This window comes from Nanorana parkeri, unplaced genomic scaffold, assembly GCF_000935625.1.
Source record: "Nanorana parkeri isolate BGI_ZX_2015 unplaced genomic scaffold, ASM93562v1 scaffold251, whole genome shotgun sequence".
NCBI lineage: Eukaryota > Metazoa > Chordata > Amphibia > Anura > Dicroglossidae > Nanorana > Nanorana parkeri.
In genome coordinates this window covers 1,604,062-1,618,810 of record NW_017306519.1, presented here as the reverse complement: position 1 = coordinate 1,618,810, position 14,749 = coordinate 1,604,062, and the positions used below count along the sequence as shown (strand labels likewise).

At 42.2% G+C, this 14,749-nt stretch overlaps 1 protein-coding gene across 1 annotated transcript in view; it reads left to right on the top strand.

Annotated features, from left to right (window-relative positions):
• The window catches only part of PNPLA7 (patatin like phospholipase domain containing 7), a 143,450-nt gene that overhangs the window by 19,723 nt on the left and 108,978 nt on the right, over positions 1–14,749 (top strand). The window contains exon 8 of the mRNA XM_018556766.1: positions 4,014–4,172. Coding sequence (XP_018412268.1) covers positions 4,014–4,172 — 159 coding nt within the window. The remainder of the gene's footprint in view (positions 1–4,013; positions 4,173–14,749) is intronic.

Here is a 14,749-nt window from a genome sequence, read left to right as displayed (position 1 = left end):
CAGTGTTGAGTTGCTCTCATTGTTTTGTAGGGTTTAGGTGGCGTGAGGTGCAGATCTTAATATCGGAGGCAAAAGTCAAAACCTCTGTACAACATTATGCTGGAGATTGAGGGGATCACAGGGGACACAAAGTCATGCAGAGATGACAGTTTTGTTTTAAATTAAAATCTTATATCTAATAGGCTAAATGCATTCCAATGCATCAAAACAAAAGGTATTCATGGTCTTTCAGTTTGTTTTCTTGAAAAATCAGGGACAGCGTCAGTAGAAAAGCTTGTTTCCTGCTCTCATGCTTCAGAGTATGACCCTTGCTCTCTTTTGCAGAGGTCCTCTCAGTAAAGCTCGTGGCCCCTGCTAATTGGAGATCTCTAACTCAGCATGGAGCATGAGTTTTGCTGATTGCGAGCTATGGGTCTGATTTAGTAGGGGGCAAGACGGACCTCTGTAGAGACACCACTGCTTCCCAGAGAGCAAGGGTCTCACTGTGCAGCTGCTGGCAGAGCACAGGCTTTTCTTATAAGGTGTTAACGGATTTAGAAATTAAAACTGTAAGACAATGGGGTCAATTCACAAAGCTTATTTTCTTCATTTCAGCCACTATTTCATTGATATGGCTTGTTATATAGTTGCTGTGTAATTCACAAAACTCAATAACGCTTCTTATTTTTAAGAAGTAGTAAATTAACTATTCAGACGTTATTTTAACAATTGGAGTGATAAAATATGCTTGAAATGCAATTCACAAAAGGAAAAGGTCCTTTTATCACTCGTTATTGAGACGTAGATTTATCACCTCCTTCAGGGTGGCGTTATGACAGATTTCATGCGTTATCTGATGCTTGCTGCACTGAGATGACATGAGGTAGATAGAAATGGAACCTTTTTTCTTCATTTACACATGGCTTAATGCTTTTGCGTACAGAAGAAGGGGGCATGCATTTTTCATGTCTACAGTTTTTATCCTTCTACAAATGTAAATTATTTTTTACAGTTAGAGGTTAGTGGCAAATCTCACATGACACGAAAAATCAAATGTCCCTGCACACCCTTCATTGGGGTTGTAGAGCAAGTGTATTGTTCCATGCAACATATTTAATATCAAGACAGGCTTTATAGGTGGTAATGAGAATTGCTTGCCCTCCCTCACTGCCTGATTTTCAACAGATGTAGATCTAAATAAATCTAATGTTTCATATATTCATTCCGTTCAGAAAAAAATGTTAGTTATTTCGATATGATTTCTTCTCTACTAAATTTAAAATTAATATGCATGTGGCGAATATGGAATGTATTCCTTCCTTACATGTGGAATCCTTTTGTGTGGTGAAAGTAAAAGTCATTTAGGCATCTGCTCCACCCCTTCTGGTACCAAAATGCACTGCAAAAGTGTTAAAATAACATCCAAAATGTTATTTTATCACAGTAATAGATAAAATAATGTCTGTGATGTTAAAATAACACTTGCTTAAGGAACGTTAAACTGCGTGTGCATTCGCGATTCCAGCTTTTGTGAATTGCATGTTTCAGCCTGTAAAGTAAAGAGTGGTAAAATAAGGATAGATAAATTAACTTCTACTCTCATAACGCTGAGCTTTGTGAATTGACCCCCTTGAACTCCTTTTTGTTTTGATGCACCTGGAATGTATTTTAGCGGATTTAAACGGAAGGTTCAATTGGAATTTCACTTTTTTGATAGCGATTAAAATATGATCACTTCAATGTAAACTTCAACATAAGCACTAAATATACATTCTGTAAATAATTCAAATTTGTATTCATATTTCATAACAAAACCTTCCATTTGTGCTTTTAGTTATGTGTCCAAGCACATGGGGGAAGCAGCCATATTTGATATAATACAGGCTATGTAGCCTCTGTTTAGTAGTGTTGTGCAGTGATAGAGTTTTACTGTTCTTCTGTACATATTGTTCAACTTACTCATGCGGACTGAAGACCGTATACTCTTATGCTTAGCCTTTTATCTTAGCAGAAGTTGTGGGTGAATACTGACTTCTGTTTGGCCACTAGAGGGAGAATCTACTAACTGGTAAAAGGAATGTCCTCATTAAAATATGGAAGATAGAAAAGTCAAATCAATAATTACTTTCATGAAATGATTAAATTAACCGTGCACTCACTAAAAGGCACTATTGTTTCCTTTTTTATAACGCTTATGTGCCCAAACCCTAAAGCACATATTTCATGAAATTTAAAGGAATTTGCTGAAAGCGTACTGATGTGAAAGAACTGATTTAATTGCATTAGTTCAGAAAAAAATGAATATATATTTCCAGCTGGCAACTTGTACAGGGGTCTTTGGGGAGGAATGATGACGTGCAATCGAATTCAAGCGTCACATTCGTAACATCTGCGCCTTTCCTTATTCACATGGTCTAAAATCTCTAGGGACAGCAAACTTTTTTCTTATCTGTAAAGATCAGACTGCTTGCTGGATCTGCAGTCTGCCTCTGTGTTTTCATAAAGAATAAATAATTTTTTGGTTCTGTATAAATCTGCATGCGATGCGGCATGCCACTTAGCAAGCCTATGCTGAACACAGAAAGGGCCAGATATGACATAATAGTATAGTGGTGAAGAGGACTGATTGGAGAGCTGGCTGAATACATCAAAGCTGAGCTCCAGCCAAACCATGTTTAGGTTATAATAGAGTGGGAAAGAGTTATTACCTGATTTGTATTGCTGCCTGTGGTCGAAATTTCACCGTCACTTCCTGAACAGATGACGTTCTGATACGGGGTGTCACCAGGACAGGGAATTTATGCAGTCAGGACACAGAAAGCAGTAAAAACCTGACAACGTAAGAGGCCTTTGCCGACAAGTACCCAGGAACAAAACCACCCTCTAAAAGTTATATTCAGAGTCTGGTTCAGAAATGGCGTCAAACCGACTCTGTCTCATACATGAAGAAATCGAGGCCTCCATCAGTCCGGACGCCCGAAGTCGTCCGTGACATTCAGCAGCTGATTGCAAGTAGCCCCCGAAAACCAACTCGGCAAGTTGGTTTATCACAAACGACGTCTTGGCGAGTGCTGAAATCTCTCGTACTCGCCCAAATGCTCCCGATGCCTATCCCGATACTGGAACTTCTGGCTTCCCAGCCAATCAGCATGCAGCCGTGCCGCGGGTAATGACCTGCCTCCCGGCTCTCTGATTGGCCAAGAAGACGGCTTCCCAGTGAATCGGCATGGAGCCGGCTTCCCGTGCTATCAAAAAGCCGGGCAGCGGGTAATGACACGCTGCCCCAGCTTCCTGATTGTCCGGGAAGCCGGCTCCATGATGCCGGAAGTATCGGTACTCGGTATTGGCGAGTATCGAAATATAAATAAAGGTACTGATACTCGATACCAAAAGAACGGTTTTGGTGCATCCCTAATTCTAACCACTGCTGACTCTATCCTAAACCAAAAAAAAAGGTTTTGCTGAAGAGCTTATTTAGCTGTGCGATTGTGAAATTAGATTCTGGGGGATCCCACAAAAGGAGAGAGGGAACTATTTTGGACTGAGATTTTTTGTAATAGCTGTGTCAACCTGAATCAACCAAACCTTATCCTTGTTTCAGATAGCATGGAAAGGTTTGAATGTTTGTCAGACTTTTAATGCTGCCTGTGTCCTTTGTAGCACAGATGCACCCTTGTGACCATTGTCACCGTGAAAAGAGAGAGAGGGGGTATCCAAAATGTCATGATTGTCACCAGAACAGAATTATCTTTAGAAGGCGACATCTGTTCTGATGACAAATGTTAAAGGTGGGAATTGTAATCACATTTGGGAATTTATCTTGTCTCTGGTACATGAAGTGAAGGAAGATCTCCCCGACAGGGACATAAGCACTCATAAGAGCCTTAGAAAAACACTGTCTAAAATTAACAGAAAATATTTTGCCTGAAGTACCATTTTAAGGTCCCCCTTAGTCCCCCCAGATGACTTGTTTTTTTTAAATGATTGTAATGAGAGCTGAACCTAAAATTTATAATGGCCTTTAACCCTTACAGCCTATCTTGAAGAAATCTGTGACCGTGACGGAGACCCCTTCTGCCGTTTATCATTACAAGGAGGAAGATCTAATGATCCCAGAGTTTAGTGTCAATAGACATCTGAATTCTGTATTTGAGGCTGCAAAAAAAGACCTGTCAACCCTGATGAAGCTTAAGGTAAGTTTTTTTTTTTTTCTGCAACCGAGAGTTGTTTTCTGAAATATGCAAGGCTGTGTTAAAGGCTATGTTTTGAGCTATGCAGAAAAGGGGTCCAAGTAGATTAAAATACACTGTGCAGTTTTGTTAAATGCTGCTTACCTGTGGACCAGGTAGGTCACCTTGAAGGCCTGGTTGAAAAACTCCCAAATTGTTTGCATCGTCCTGTCCAGGACACAAAATCCATTGGCCACTCACCCCCAGCAACACAAGATCGATCACACTCTCATGTTTGAATGCCACACATGTACAGCCACTGCATGTGCAGCATTTGAACACGGGAGCTGCTGCTGCTACAGGCAAAAGCTTGCGCGGCGTATGCGTGGCATTTGGATGCTTTAGCGTGATTGCTCCTGTCAATTATGCAGGATGGGACAATGCAAACAATGTGTGAGCTTTTCAACCAGGCTTCACGGGTGAACTTAATGGCACATAGGTATACCATATAGATTAAAGGAGAACTATGAGGTGAGTGACAATCACTCAGCCTCATAGTTCGAGCCGACGTGTGACAATGAGACTGTCACAGGTCGGCTGAGTAGATCGGGGTGTGAGCGAACACATACCGTCGTTCGCTCACTTCTCGATCATGTCCCTGCAGAGCCGTGACTGTCACTCACGGCACCCTGCAGGGATTCCCCCCTCCTCTGTCCGATCTTCCAGCGCTGACTGCCGGAAGAAACGGGGGAGGGGGCGGGTACAGCTTGCTCTGCCTCTAGATAGGCAGAGCCAGCTGTCAATCACGCAGCTGGGTGGATCTCTACAGTAATGTCGGGATCCATCCCGGCTGCGGCGTCTCAGTATACTGTGGCTCGCGGTATACAGAGCTTTGGGTCACGGGAGGACGCTAGTTTGTGTCCTCCCGTGACCCTGGGGAGAACTATGGGGAAAAGCACTGACCCCATAGTTCTCCTTTAAAGCAGCATTTTATAAAGGTGCACAGTGTTTTTTTTGTTTTTATTTAAATCTACTTTCTCCCTTTGTCTGCATAGCCTATTTTTTCACCAAAGGTCATCATGGCCTTTAAAGGAAGCCCAGTTGGTGGTGCTGCAGAGCTGCTCTAATATACAGAGCTTTATATGATGTTCGTGCCTTCAACTCCTAGAAAAATGTTCAGTAGACCATATTACGATTTCTATTGCTTAGGGAGCTAGATTTAGCACTCACACCAAGTCATGTGACTTGTGGACTGGCCTTTGATACAAGTGGTTTCGAAATGGCAACTCACTCTCCAGTCCTGAGAAGTTCACACAGTATAATTTGTTGCAGAGATTAGGTCAGAGAGGTGATGATTCAGATCTGGGGTAATTTCGCAGGCTGCACTTTGGTGGCATTTAGTAGTTATGGAATTAAGTACCTGTGTATTTCTGCCGGCGAGCTTAGATGTACAATTGATGTTTCCTAATGCAGTTTAGCTATGTGTGACCTTTGCTGACTAGTTTTGAGACTGTTCTCCTTGATGCATTAAAGGCAACTCTGTGTTCCTCTACTCCAGTGCTATCCATCTGTCAAGTCCACCTCAAGTCCAAAGCCAGTGAAGCTGGAACTCCTGACCTACTTACTTGTATCAGACCAATGACCTGGAAGTATCAAGACCAGATGCATAATAGCCAGACAAATAGCACTGGCAGCCTCTATACTGAGGGGTATATGGAGGCTGCCAATGCTGACATATCCTTCTGAAAATGTTAGTTGCCCGGCTGTCTTGCTGATGCCTTAACTTCACTGCTTTCTAAATCACTAAGCCGAAAATAACATGCAGATTAGGAGTTTTGACTTCACTTGCTGCATGATGTTGTGGGTGAGTGACTCAAAAAAAGTTTAGCCAAATAGAGCCAATCAGCCAGTATTTTCAGTAGGAGGCCAGCAACACCACCCTCTGTGAAGGTATTTCTAATTTGTATTTACTATGTTTTTGGACTGATGCTTCTGCATTTCATACAGGGTTACATGTCTAATACAGAGGTATGGCCATACCCGGGGGCATACCACTGCCTTAAAGCAACCTGCGCATTTATTAAGCACAGCAGTATGCTTTATAAACAAGCTTAGCGCTCTGAACTATTCTTGTGCTTAGAAGAGTAGGAAAAAAAAAGGTCAGTCTAGGCCACCTGTACAAGTCATGTGACCAGCTCTCCTCCAATCACAGGGTTCTCTCTGCTAAGTTAAGCAGAAGCATGAGTTACACAGTGCGGTACTGCAAGCTTTATGCCGTGGCCTACATTTTATGAATGAACTGCAAAATGTAGGCAGTGGTGTAGAGTGACCTAAAGGTTATAACAATGAACAATGAATGCATTATTTTGCTTTGAATACTACCATATAAAAGGGCTGATTGACAAGACTCTTTTGTAGTTAACACCTACTGCTTATCTGACAAGCCTCCTAATGTGACTTAATGTAACTTACCTTTGCAACTGCGTCAGCAATTGTGTTTGTGTAACTCTGATAAATTCACTCCATACTAATATTATTTTTCTGCTAGTTTGTCCACCCCTGCTTGTTTTATCTTATTATTCTTTCTAGGGAGCAGGGTCTGCCTGGCTGCATTCTTGTTCAATGTTGACATTTCTTAGGAATTTGAGATTCCTTTGTCATACGTTTATTGTGAACTGTGCAGGCATGTCATCTGACATCTGACTTAAAATCACCTTTAGCGGTTTTCAGTAATCAAACAGACTTGCTACTCTATAGAGCATGACGAAGGAAGAAGTCGCACTCTGAGCCTTGATTAATGGTATCCAAGCTACGTTTTCAGGATCTTGCACCAGACAGATCAATACCTATTGATTCAGACACACTGGAGGATAAACATTATAAGAGGAAACAAAGTTTTTTATTCTGTAATATTTGATGGAAAGGAAAACATTTGGTAATATCAGGCAGGTGCTTTGATGTCTACAGTAACGCTAGTACATGATTGGACTGATTGATAAGGAATTCTGGAGCCAGTTGGTCCTAGCATCCAGCCGGGAATGGAGTTTTCCCTCAGTCAGAAGGACAGGTCCTCTTGACTTGTATTTAGCTGTTACTGTGAAATCTGAGGCACAACTCCCCTTTCCCCTCACCTATCACTTTCTTAGTGCTGCTCAATAAATCTTACTTGCATGGCTTGCTGAGTTTGGATAGATCAGCAGAAAACAGCGTTCAGCTGAAAAGACGCACAAATACTACAAAGCACGAGTGTGTTTCAGCTCTTATTGTTCAAATTAATTTCCCATTTCTTGATGCTTTACATGGATTTAGCTGATTTCCCTTCACTGCATTTTTTCTTTTAAAGTGGAACACAGGGATTTTTTTTTTTCTTGGGTAAGATGCTTTGTAAAGTTTTAGTTTTTGTCCTACTGGAAAGTGAAATGAAAGCTCCTCACTGTAGATGGAAATCCCCATTTGCCAATGGAGAGGTGTTTGTAGTGGGAGGTTTCCTCCTGGGACAAATGATCGGGTTGCGAAAAAATCTCCTTGACTTGAATATCGAAAGTAGTTGTATTTATTTACCAAGCTATCCGTTCTATACAGCACCCTCAATGTCAGCTCAGAATTTGAACAAATCCACTTCCTGCGTTTGTACAATCCTACATCAGTCAGTCAAATCAGTCAAATGAGGAGGGTGGTGCGTTTCAATAGAAATTGCCTAAAAAATGTCTATAGTTTCGAATGTCAGAGGTGTTTGACTCCATATAAACAATTTTGTAACTGTTTCTGAAGTCTGCCATCCTTTGCTGCCTCGTTGTTACAGGCCAGTAAGGCCGTTCATCATAGTGATGGACCCATAAGAATATGGGAGGAGGGCACTTAGCAACAAGTTAAAACTCTACCTGAAGGTTTGGCCCCATCTGAAGGCTTTGTGGAGCTTCTGTGGGTATTTTCAAGGCTGGAATAATGGGCCAGGTGTGGAACCCCTTGGCAGGGACGAATAATGTCCAAAAAGCGCAGTACAAAAGTATAATCCAATCGGGTAGTCAGGTCCAGTTCCGTGTCGTGGCGGGCAGCAGGAATCGTAGTCGAAGGGTCAAGCAAAAGGGTCGGTACCCGGGAAGTCAGATCAAACAACAGGTTCAGGGGAGGGAGCTGGGTGTTCACCATGAGGTAGAATAACTCAGCAATGAGTCAAGGCTCGGACCAGCTTTAAATACACAGGGAACACAGGCCAGTCAGAGTCCAATCACAAGGCTGAGGGCAAGTGGTGAAGGCTGAAGTCCTCCCCCAGCCTGAGTAGCACCTGTGGCTTGGAATGGCGCACTACGCTCGCACGGCTTGCGTACCGCGCACGCGCTCCCGGCGCGCGACTTGCACACATGCACTGGCCACACCAGCGTCAGATGTCCTGCCAGGGGGAGGAGGAGGAGCTTCCTGTGCCCGATGCCCGCGCCTGCAAACCTGATGAGGAACGGTCCCCCTGGGTCCCTGACAGGTATCTGCAGACACCTCTGTGAGTCTGCACTTTCTACCTGCTGCAGTTTTCTTTTTTTTGGGGGGGGAGGGGTTCTCTTTAAGAAGAAGAATATTAATGGCTCTTTCAAGTAGACCTTTCAGTAATGTTATAAGTCTTCATAGTTTCATTCCTGACATGATACAATATACAGCAACAGTATCATATTTTAGAAGCTCTCCAAGTTTTATTAACAGCCCTTGTGCTCTAGGTAGGTTGCTTTGCCTACATTGAGATGATGTCATTAGTCTACTGCAGGAAGAAAGCAAGGATTGGCTCAGTCTTTTGTCACCTATTGTAGAAAGTCACAAGGTGAGAGAGGCTGCAGCAGGAGGTTGATCTATGTCCGACATTAGTGAACTTGGGCCTCATTCTCACATGGTATTAGTGCCAACTTGTGGCTACCATCATCAGTGGATTCCTGCGGTTGGGGTTAGAGATGATTCCAGACAGCTGTTGCTGCTTAGCCTGTTCAAAGCAGTGCCGATGTTTGCAACTAGGCGCACATCCAGAAGTTACCTGGAACTGTAACAATCACACATTTCACAAGCATCCATGCATCTAGCATGAAAACCTACTGTATATCTCTGAGGTAGGCAACCTCGGCCCTGCAGCTGTGGTGAAACTACATCTGCAGCTAAATCCCATCATGCCTCTGCCACTGGAAGTCATGCCTGTCATTGTCTTGTGATTTGTAGTTCCAACAGCTGGAGTGTCGAGGTTGCATACCCCTAGTTTGTCTGTTAATAGGGCCACTTTTATACAAAGTTCTTTGTGTTTGTGACTACACTGGTCTTTTAAGATACGCCCCCATAGCTCTTATAGAATTCATCGACCAAAGAAAATCTCTTTTGAAACAATCCATTATTAATTAAGTTTTGTGTGCACACTATTGACACGGAAGCCAGCCGGTCCATACATGGATTATTTTGTGGCAACAATCCATCTTCCTCTGTTTGATTTCTTTGCCAAAGCATTATTCTGTGCTGTTTTTATGTTAGAGTTGTTGGTATGTGGTCCATTCAGGGCACAGTATTGGGTCACTTTAGGATAGAGAGGGTAAGGAGTACATATTTACTGTCCACTCATTCTGCAAACCTCAGAAATATTGCTGTGTGAATTGCAGCCCAGCCCAAGTTGCAATCTTTACAGCGTCGAGGCTTCCCCTTCTGCCCCCATGTAACAGAGCTTGTGCCTCGCAAATGGCCATGCAGGATCCAAAAGCTGGATTTTATTGGGAAGCCTGGGAGAAAGTCTCATGTGCCTTCATACCCGTAAGTACCAGTGTGTGTGCTCCTTACCCTCCCTTCTCTTATTTGCATGGAATAGGCAAAGTTCAGGTTCCTTTTAAATGAGGGCAATGTGTGAAGCAAGGGTTATTCGTTCCATCTTATTTTTCTTTTTGTGAAAAGTTAGCTTCATACATGGCTGTTCTGACTGTCTTATATTTCAGCCGGGAGAAAATGATGGCCCTCTTCACTTCACTATAAACATCTGTTAAAATGTTGAAGCATGAAGCACTGACAGATGCACGGAATGGCTTATGAAAATATTTTTTATTCCACCCACTGATAACAACGATGTGGCATAATTCCTCCCACTGATAACAACGATGGGGCATTATTCCTCCCACTGATACCACCAACGGGGCATTATTTCTCCCACTGATACCAACAATGCAACATTATTCCTACCACTGATACCAATGCTGGGGCATAATTACTCCCACTGATACCAAGGATGGGGCACTACTCCTTTCTCTGACACAGATGATTGGGCATTATTCTTCCTACCACTGACCACAGTTGCTAGGTCATTTTTTTTTTTACACTCCCAATTACCACTGGTGACGGGGCATTTTCTACTCTCACTGGCTAGTCTGACTGCCCTGAAGTCTGAAGGACAGTAAACCGACCCATTGTTTATAAACTATGGGGATCCCAGATCTAAGAATTGCCATATCAGACACTTAACTACCCCCATCCGGTAGGCCATGGGGTGTTGACAGAAACTATCATGTGTGCATATATACCTTTTGGCAGTTATACCTGTAGACCACTATCTTGTGGCTATAGGAAATGATTAGCTGGACTGATTGTATATTGGTTTTCTGTGGGAGAGCAGCGTCGTTCTTTAAGGCCCCATTCACACCAGAGGGGTTGAGGACCAGCGCGGTTTCTGAGCTGATTTTAAAAGGGCTGTCCTGTGAATTTTTAATTTGCGTTTCGGCTCTGAAACGCAATTAAAAACGCCCAAAACTGCACTAAACAGCACGGTTCCATTGAAAGCTGTATGGAAACCATACTGATCAGCGTTGCAAAAATGGGTCAGGGAGCAATTCGGGCGGGGGCGGTTCAGATCGCACTGACCCGCGCGGTCACATGAACGGTCCCCATAGCACTGTATAGGATCGTTCATGTTGGCAGATCCGCGCGGCCGAACTGCCCTGGTGTGAACGGGGCCTTAGTGCTTATTGCTCTTCTCTCCATGTCTTGAAGCCCTTGCACCATATTCTCACTATCTTGACCCCTTCTGTTCCCAATCTAGACTTTTCCATTTTCTCTATTTTTTTAAATTCTTGTTTAAACGTAGGCTTTAAATTTTGCCTGTTACGTATAACCACCTTGACATTTGGATTGTTTGAGTCACATTCTTCACACTAGAATTTCATATGTCTAGGTTTGTTTTGGCTGTTCAAATCATTTTCATTCCGTGAACAGGTACTGATGTCATAGAATCCTATAAACTCTATAAATTTCAATTCATTTGTGAGTCAGCAAAATATTGTTGACATGCAGGGGTGTGGATTTTTTTTTTTTTTTTAAACTACTTGTCCAAGGACTAAAGCGGGGACCAATCTACTTGTCCCTCATGACAATCTACTTGTCTTGAAAAAATAGTTCTAAGAAGCGCTTTTCATTTGTCAGTGCAATCACCTGATTTTTTTTTATTGTTTATTATTTTATTTATCACTTTTTTTATTTTTTTACTTATTTTACACTTTTTTATCACTTAATTTTTTTTCCACTTAACTTTATTGCTATCACACAGGGGATAATAAGCCCCTGTGTGATAGTGTTTGGAGGTGACAGGTTCTCTTTATGGAGCGTGACCTCCAATACAGAAGATCGATCACAGCATTGTGCCCGATCTTCTGTACAGCCCCACATGTGACAGCTGAGAAAGGAAGCACTGCAAGTACAGAGCAGATTGGAGAACAGACATTCTCCAGTCTGCTCTCCGCAGTCTATCCTGAAGTAATTTACCGTGGTCCTAGGTCTCCCTGAAGAGCGGGAGACTGCGAATGAAACCCACAGCGGGGAGGGGGTGTGGCGGTGGATGGGACTGATGGGGGGGAGTGACAAGCAGGCTGCTATAAAAGTGATCTGGGCGGCTGCACAGCTGCCCAAATCACTTGTACAAAAGGAGTGGCAGCTTCCCAGCTTTATATTTAGCCCTGTTTGCTGAGGCAAGGCTAAATGTAGAAAAAAACACCCACCCAACACCTGGAACTACATGTCCCGGGTGTCGTGCGATAGGAGTTCCACACCTCTGATATTGGTGAGGCCTGTACAGAATAGGAAAAAAAAAGAACTGAATTGTGTTATCTGTTTGTGTCAAGGGAAAATCACCCCCAGGTAATCGCAGTATGTCTGAGGCGAATGGCTGTGGGCTTTTTGAGCTATACATACTTTCTATAGCGCTTCCCACCCGCAGCTGTTTACATGGGTCTCCAGGAGCGATTCCTTAGACTGCCCCAAACGCAAGTGTGAATGGGGCCTTGTAAGTAGATTCTTTATTATGCAAATCTTGACCAGCACCTGTACTGTACTGCCTCCTGTTCCTCACTAAACACCCATTATTGTTATGGGTCATCTCACTGCCCAATATAGAGGCTCAGCAGGGGGAGAAGCCAAACTCTCGAGCACATGCACTACTTGAGATTTTCATAACACTGTGCCCATAGGTACTCTTTAAAGTAACACTCATGAGTTAAATCTTAATATGCATTCAAGTACCTTAACTATTAACAAATGTATCTTATTTGTGTATCACTCGGCTGTATATCCTCAAATCATCTCTGAATTCATACTGACACAGGCCCCTGGAAAAGTACCTTGTCCCCATGTCGATGGGGTCAAGGATCTCTTCGCAAACAACCCTGGCCCGGTGGTTGTGGTGGTCTGTGGGCAGGGGGCTTGTCTGCATCTGGGTACCCTATTTCATAAAGGGGGCACCCAGATGCCGCCCCCCCTTGTGAACGAGTAATGGATAGTTGTACTCCTACTAATTCACTAAAGAGTTAAATAAAATGTAAATAAAAACTCAACACCTTAGAATACAATCCTTTTAATTGAACAAAAAACAACACAAGTTTTTGACAATTTATTTTTTAAAAATGTCCTACAATGTCAGTCCCGACGCCCGGCTGGAGAATGGTTGAAACCTTTGTCAGGTCATCTGTGTGCAGTTGAGGAGATTTCCCTTCACTTATTTTCTTGTAGACAGGAAGTGAGAGGAAGTGAAATTAATCTTTCAATAGTGAGGGAAAGGCGCTCTTAGACAGTTGTCATCGGAGGAAGCCTCCCACTGTACTTTCCTTCTATTCCAGTGCTTCTGGCAATTTAAATCTTTGTGGCAACACAGAGAGCAATAAAGCTCCCAAACTAAAATAACCAGTATACCCCTTGTGGACCAGAGCAGTTTTACATTTCAGCTATGGCCTACTGATTTGCCAGTAATTTTGTAAATTCTTTGATACCCAAATAATACTTTTTTGGAGCACAAACAAGGCTTTATTTGGCCAGATTAGCTTTCAGAAATGTTATTTTCCTTGTATGCCAAAGGAAAAACGAAAGAAAACAAATGGTTGTTTCCTGTTTGACCAGAAATGGCTTTGAAACAAAGTTGGATAAAAACTGTAATCCATAAATACAAATAACACATGAAAAATTCACAACATGTATACAGTATATTTTATTAATAGTATTGTTATTGGCCCGTTCATACCAAAAGTAATAACAGCAATAATAGTTCAGCAATACAGTTTAGTTCAAGTCCATCACGCAACCATTGGAGTTTCACTATCATTGGTCGCCGTATGGCTTTCATTTTTAGGTAAAGTGGGGAAGGGATAGACTTTCTGACATGTTTTCCTTTCTGTGTTCTCTTTGGAAAGATTTACCCTTGCTATTTGTCTTTGTCACCCATTGTCACTATGACAGAAAGTGATTCAGAATATTACAGTTGTTACCAGAACAGGAGAATATGGGAAATCTTCACGTGATATCACTTTTTGTCCAATATTTGGTGAATTGGACCACAATTCGCCATAAAAATGTTTGCTGATCTAGATAGAGATTATCATGCTGATTGACAGATCAGATATCTATGACAATTGACTGATTTCGTGGAAAATAATTATTTCAATGTACATATAGGCAAAATGTTTGTTTTTTTCATTTTGGATAGAGTGTAAAGGATTTTAGATTCTGTCAGGTTTTTAGTGATATATCTCTCTTTGCTAGGTCGATTCAGCCTCTCTATTTGTCTTGGTGACTGTTGTCACTGAGACCACAAGTAAAAGGAAGTCACAAATATTTAGGGTTGTCGCCAGAACTGGAGGTGAGAGGAAATCTCCCAATGTGGACATCTGTTCGATGACAGCTGTTGAAGAGGGGATTTACTCTCACTTTGTACAGTTTTCTGCTCATTTCTTGTTGCATCTCTGGGTCAGCAACTGAAGGGCACTTTCTGCAATGGGACCCAGACCTCAAAAAGTAGACTGATACATTTTCTTATTGTTTATTTCCCAATCCAAAACGAAAAAGGTTTTGGATATACCTTCACTTGATGATAAACACTTGATATGATCTCCACATGATAATTTTTAGTCCTAAAGATCAATTTAAACGAATCTTTCTAACTAAATGTCAATTGATAGATTGATAAAGTTTACAAGAATACAATTAGTAGAATTAGACAATTAGTGCAATCCGTACAATTATCAATGGAGCAGGACCTGTCAATGTAGCTGCTATGCTTCGCTGTGCTTTATAGTAAAGTAGACATTCTACTGAAATAGCTAATGATTAATCACTGGGGG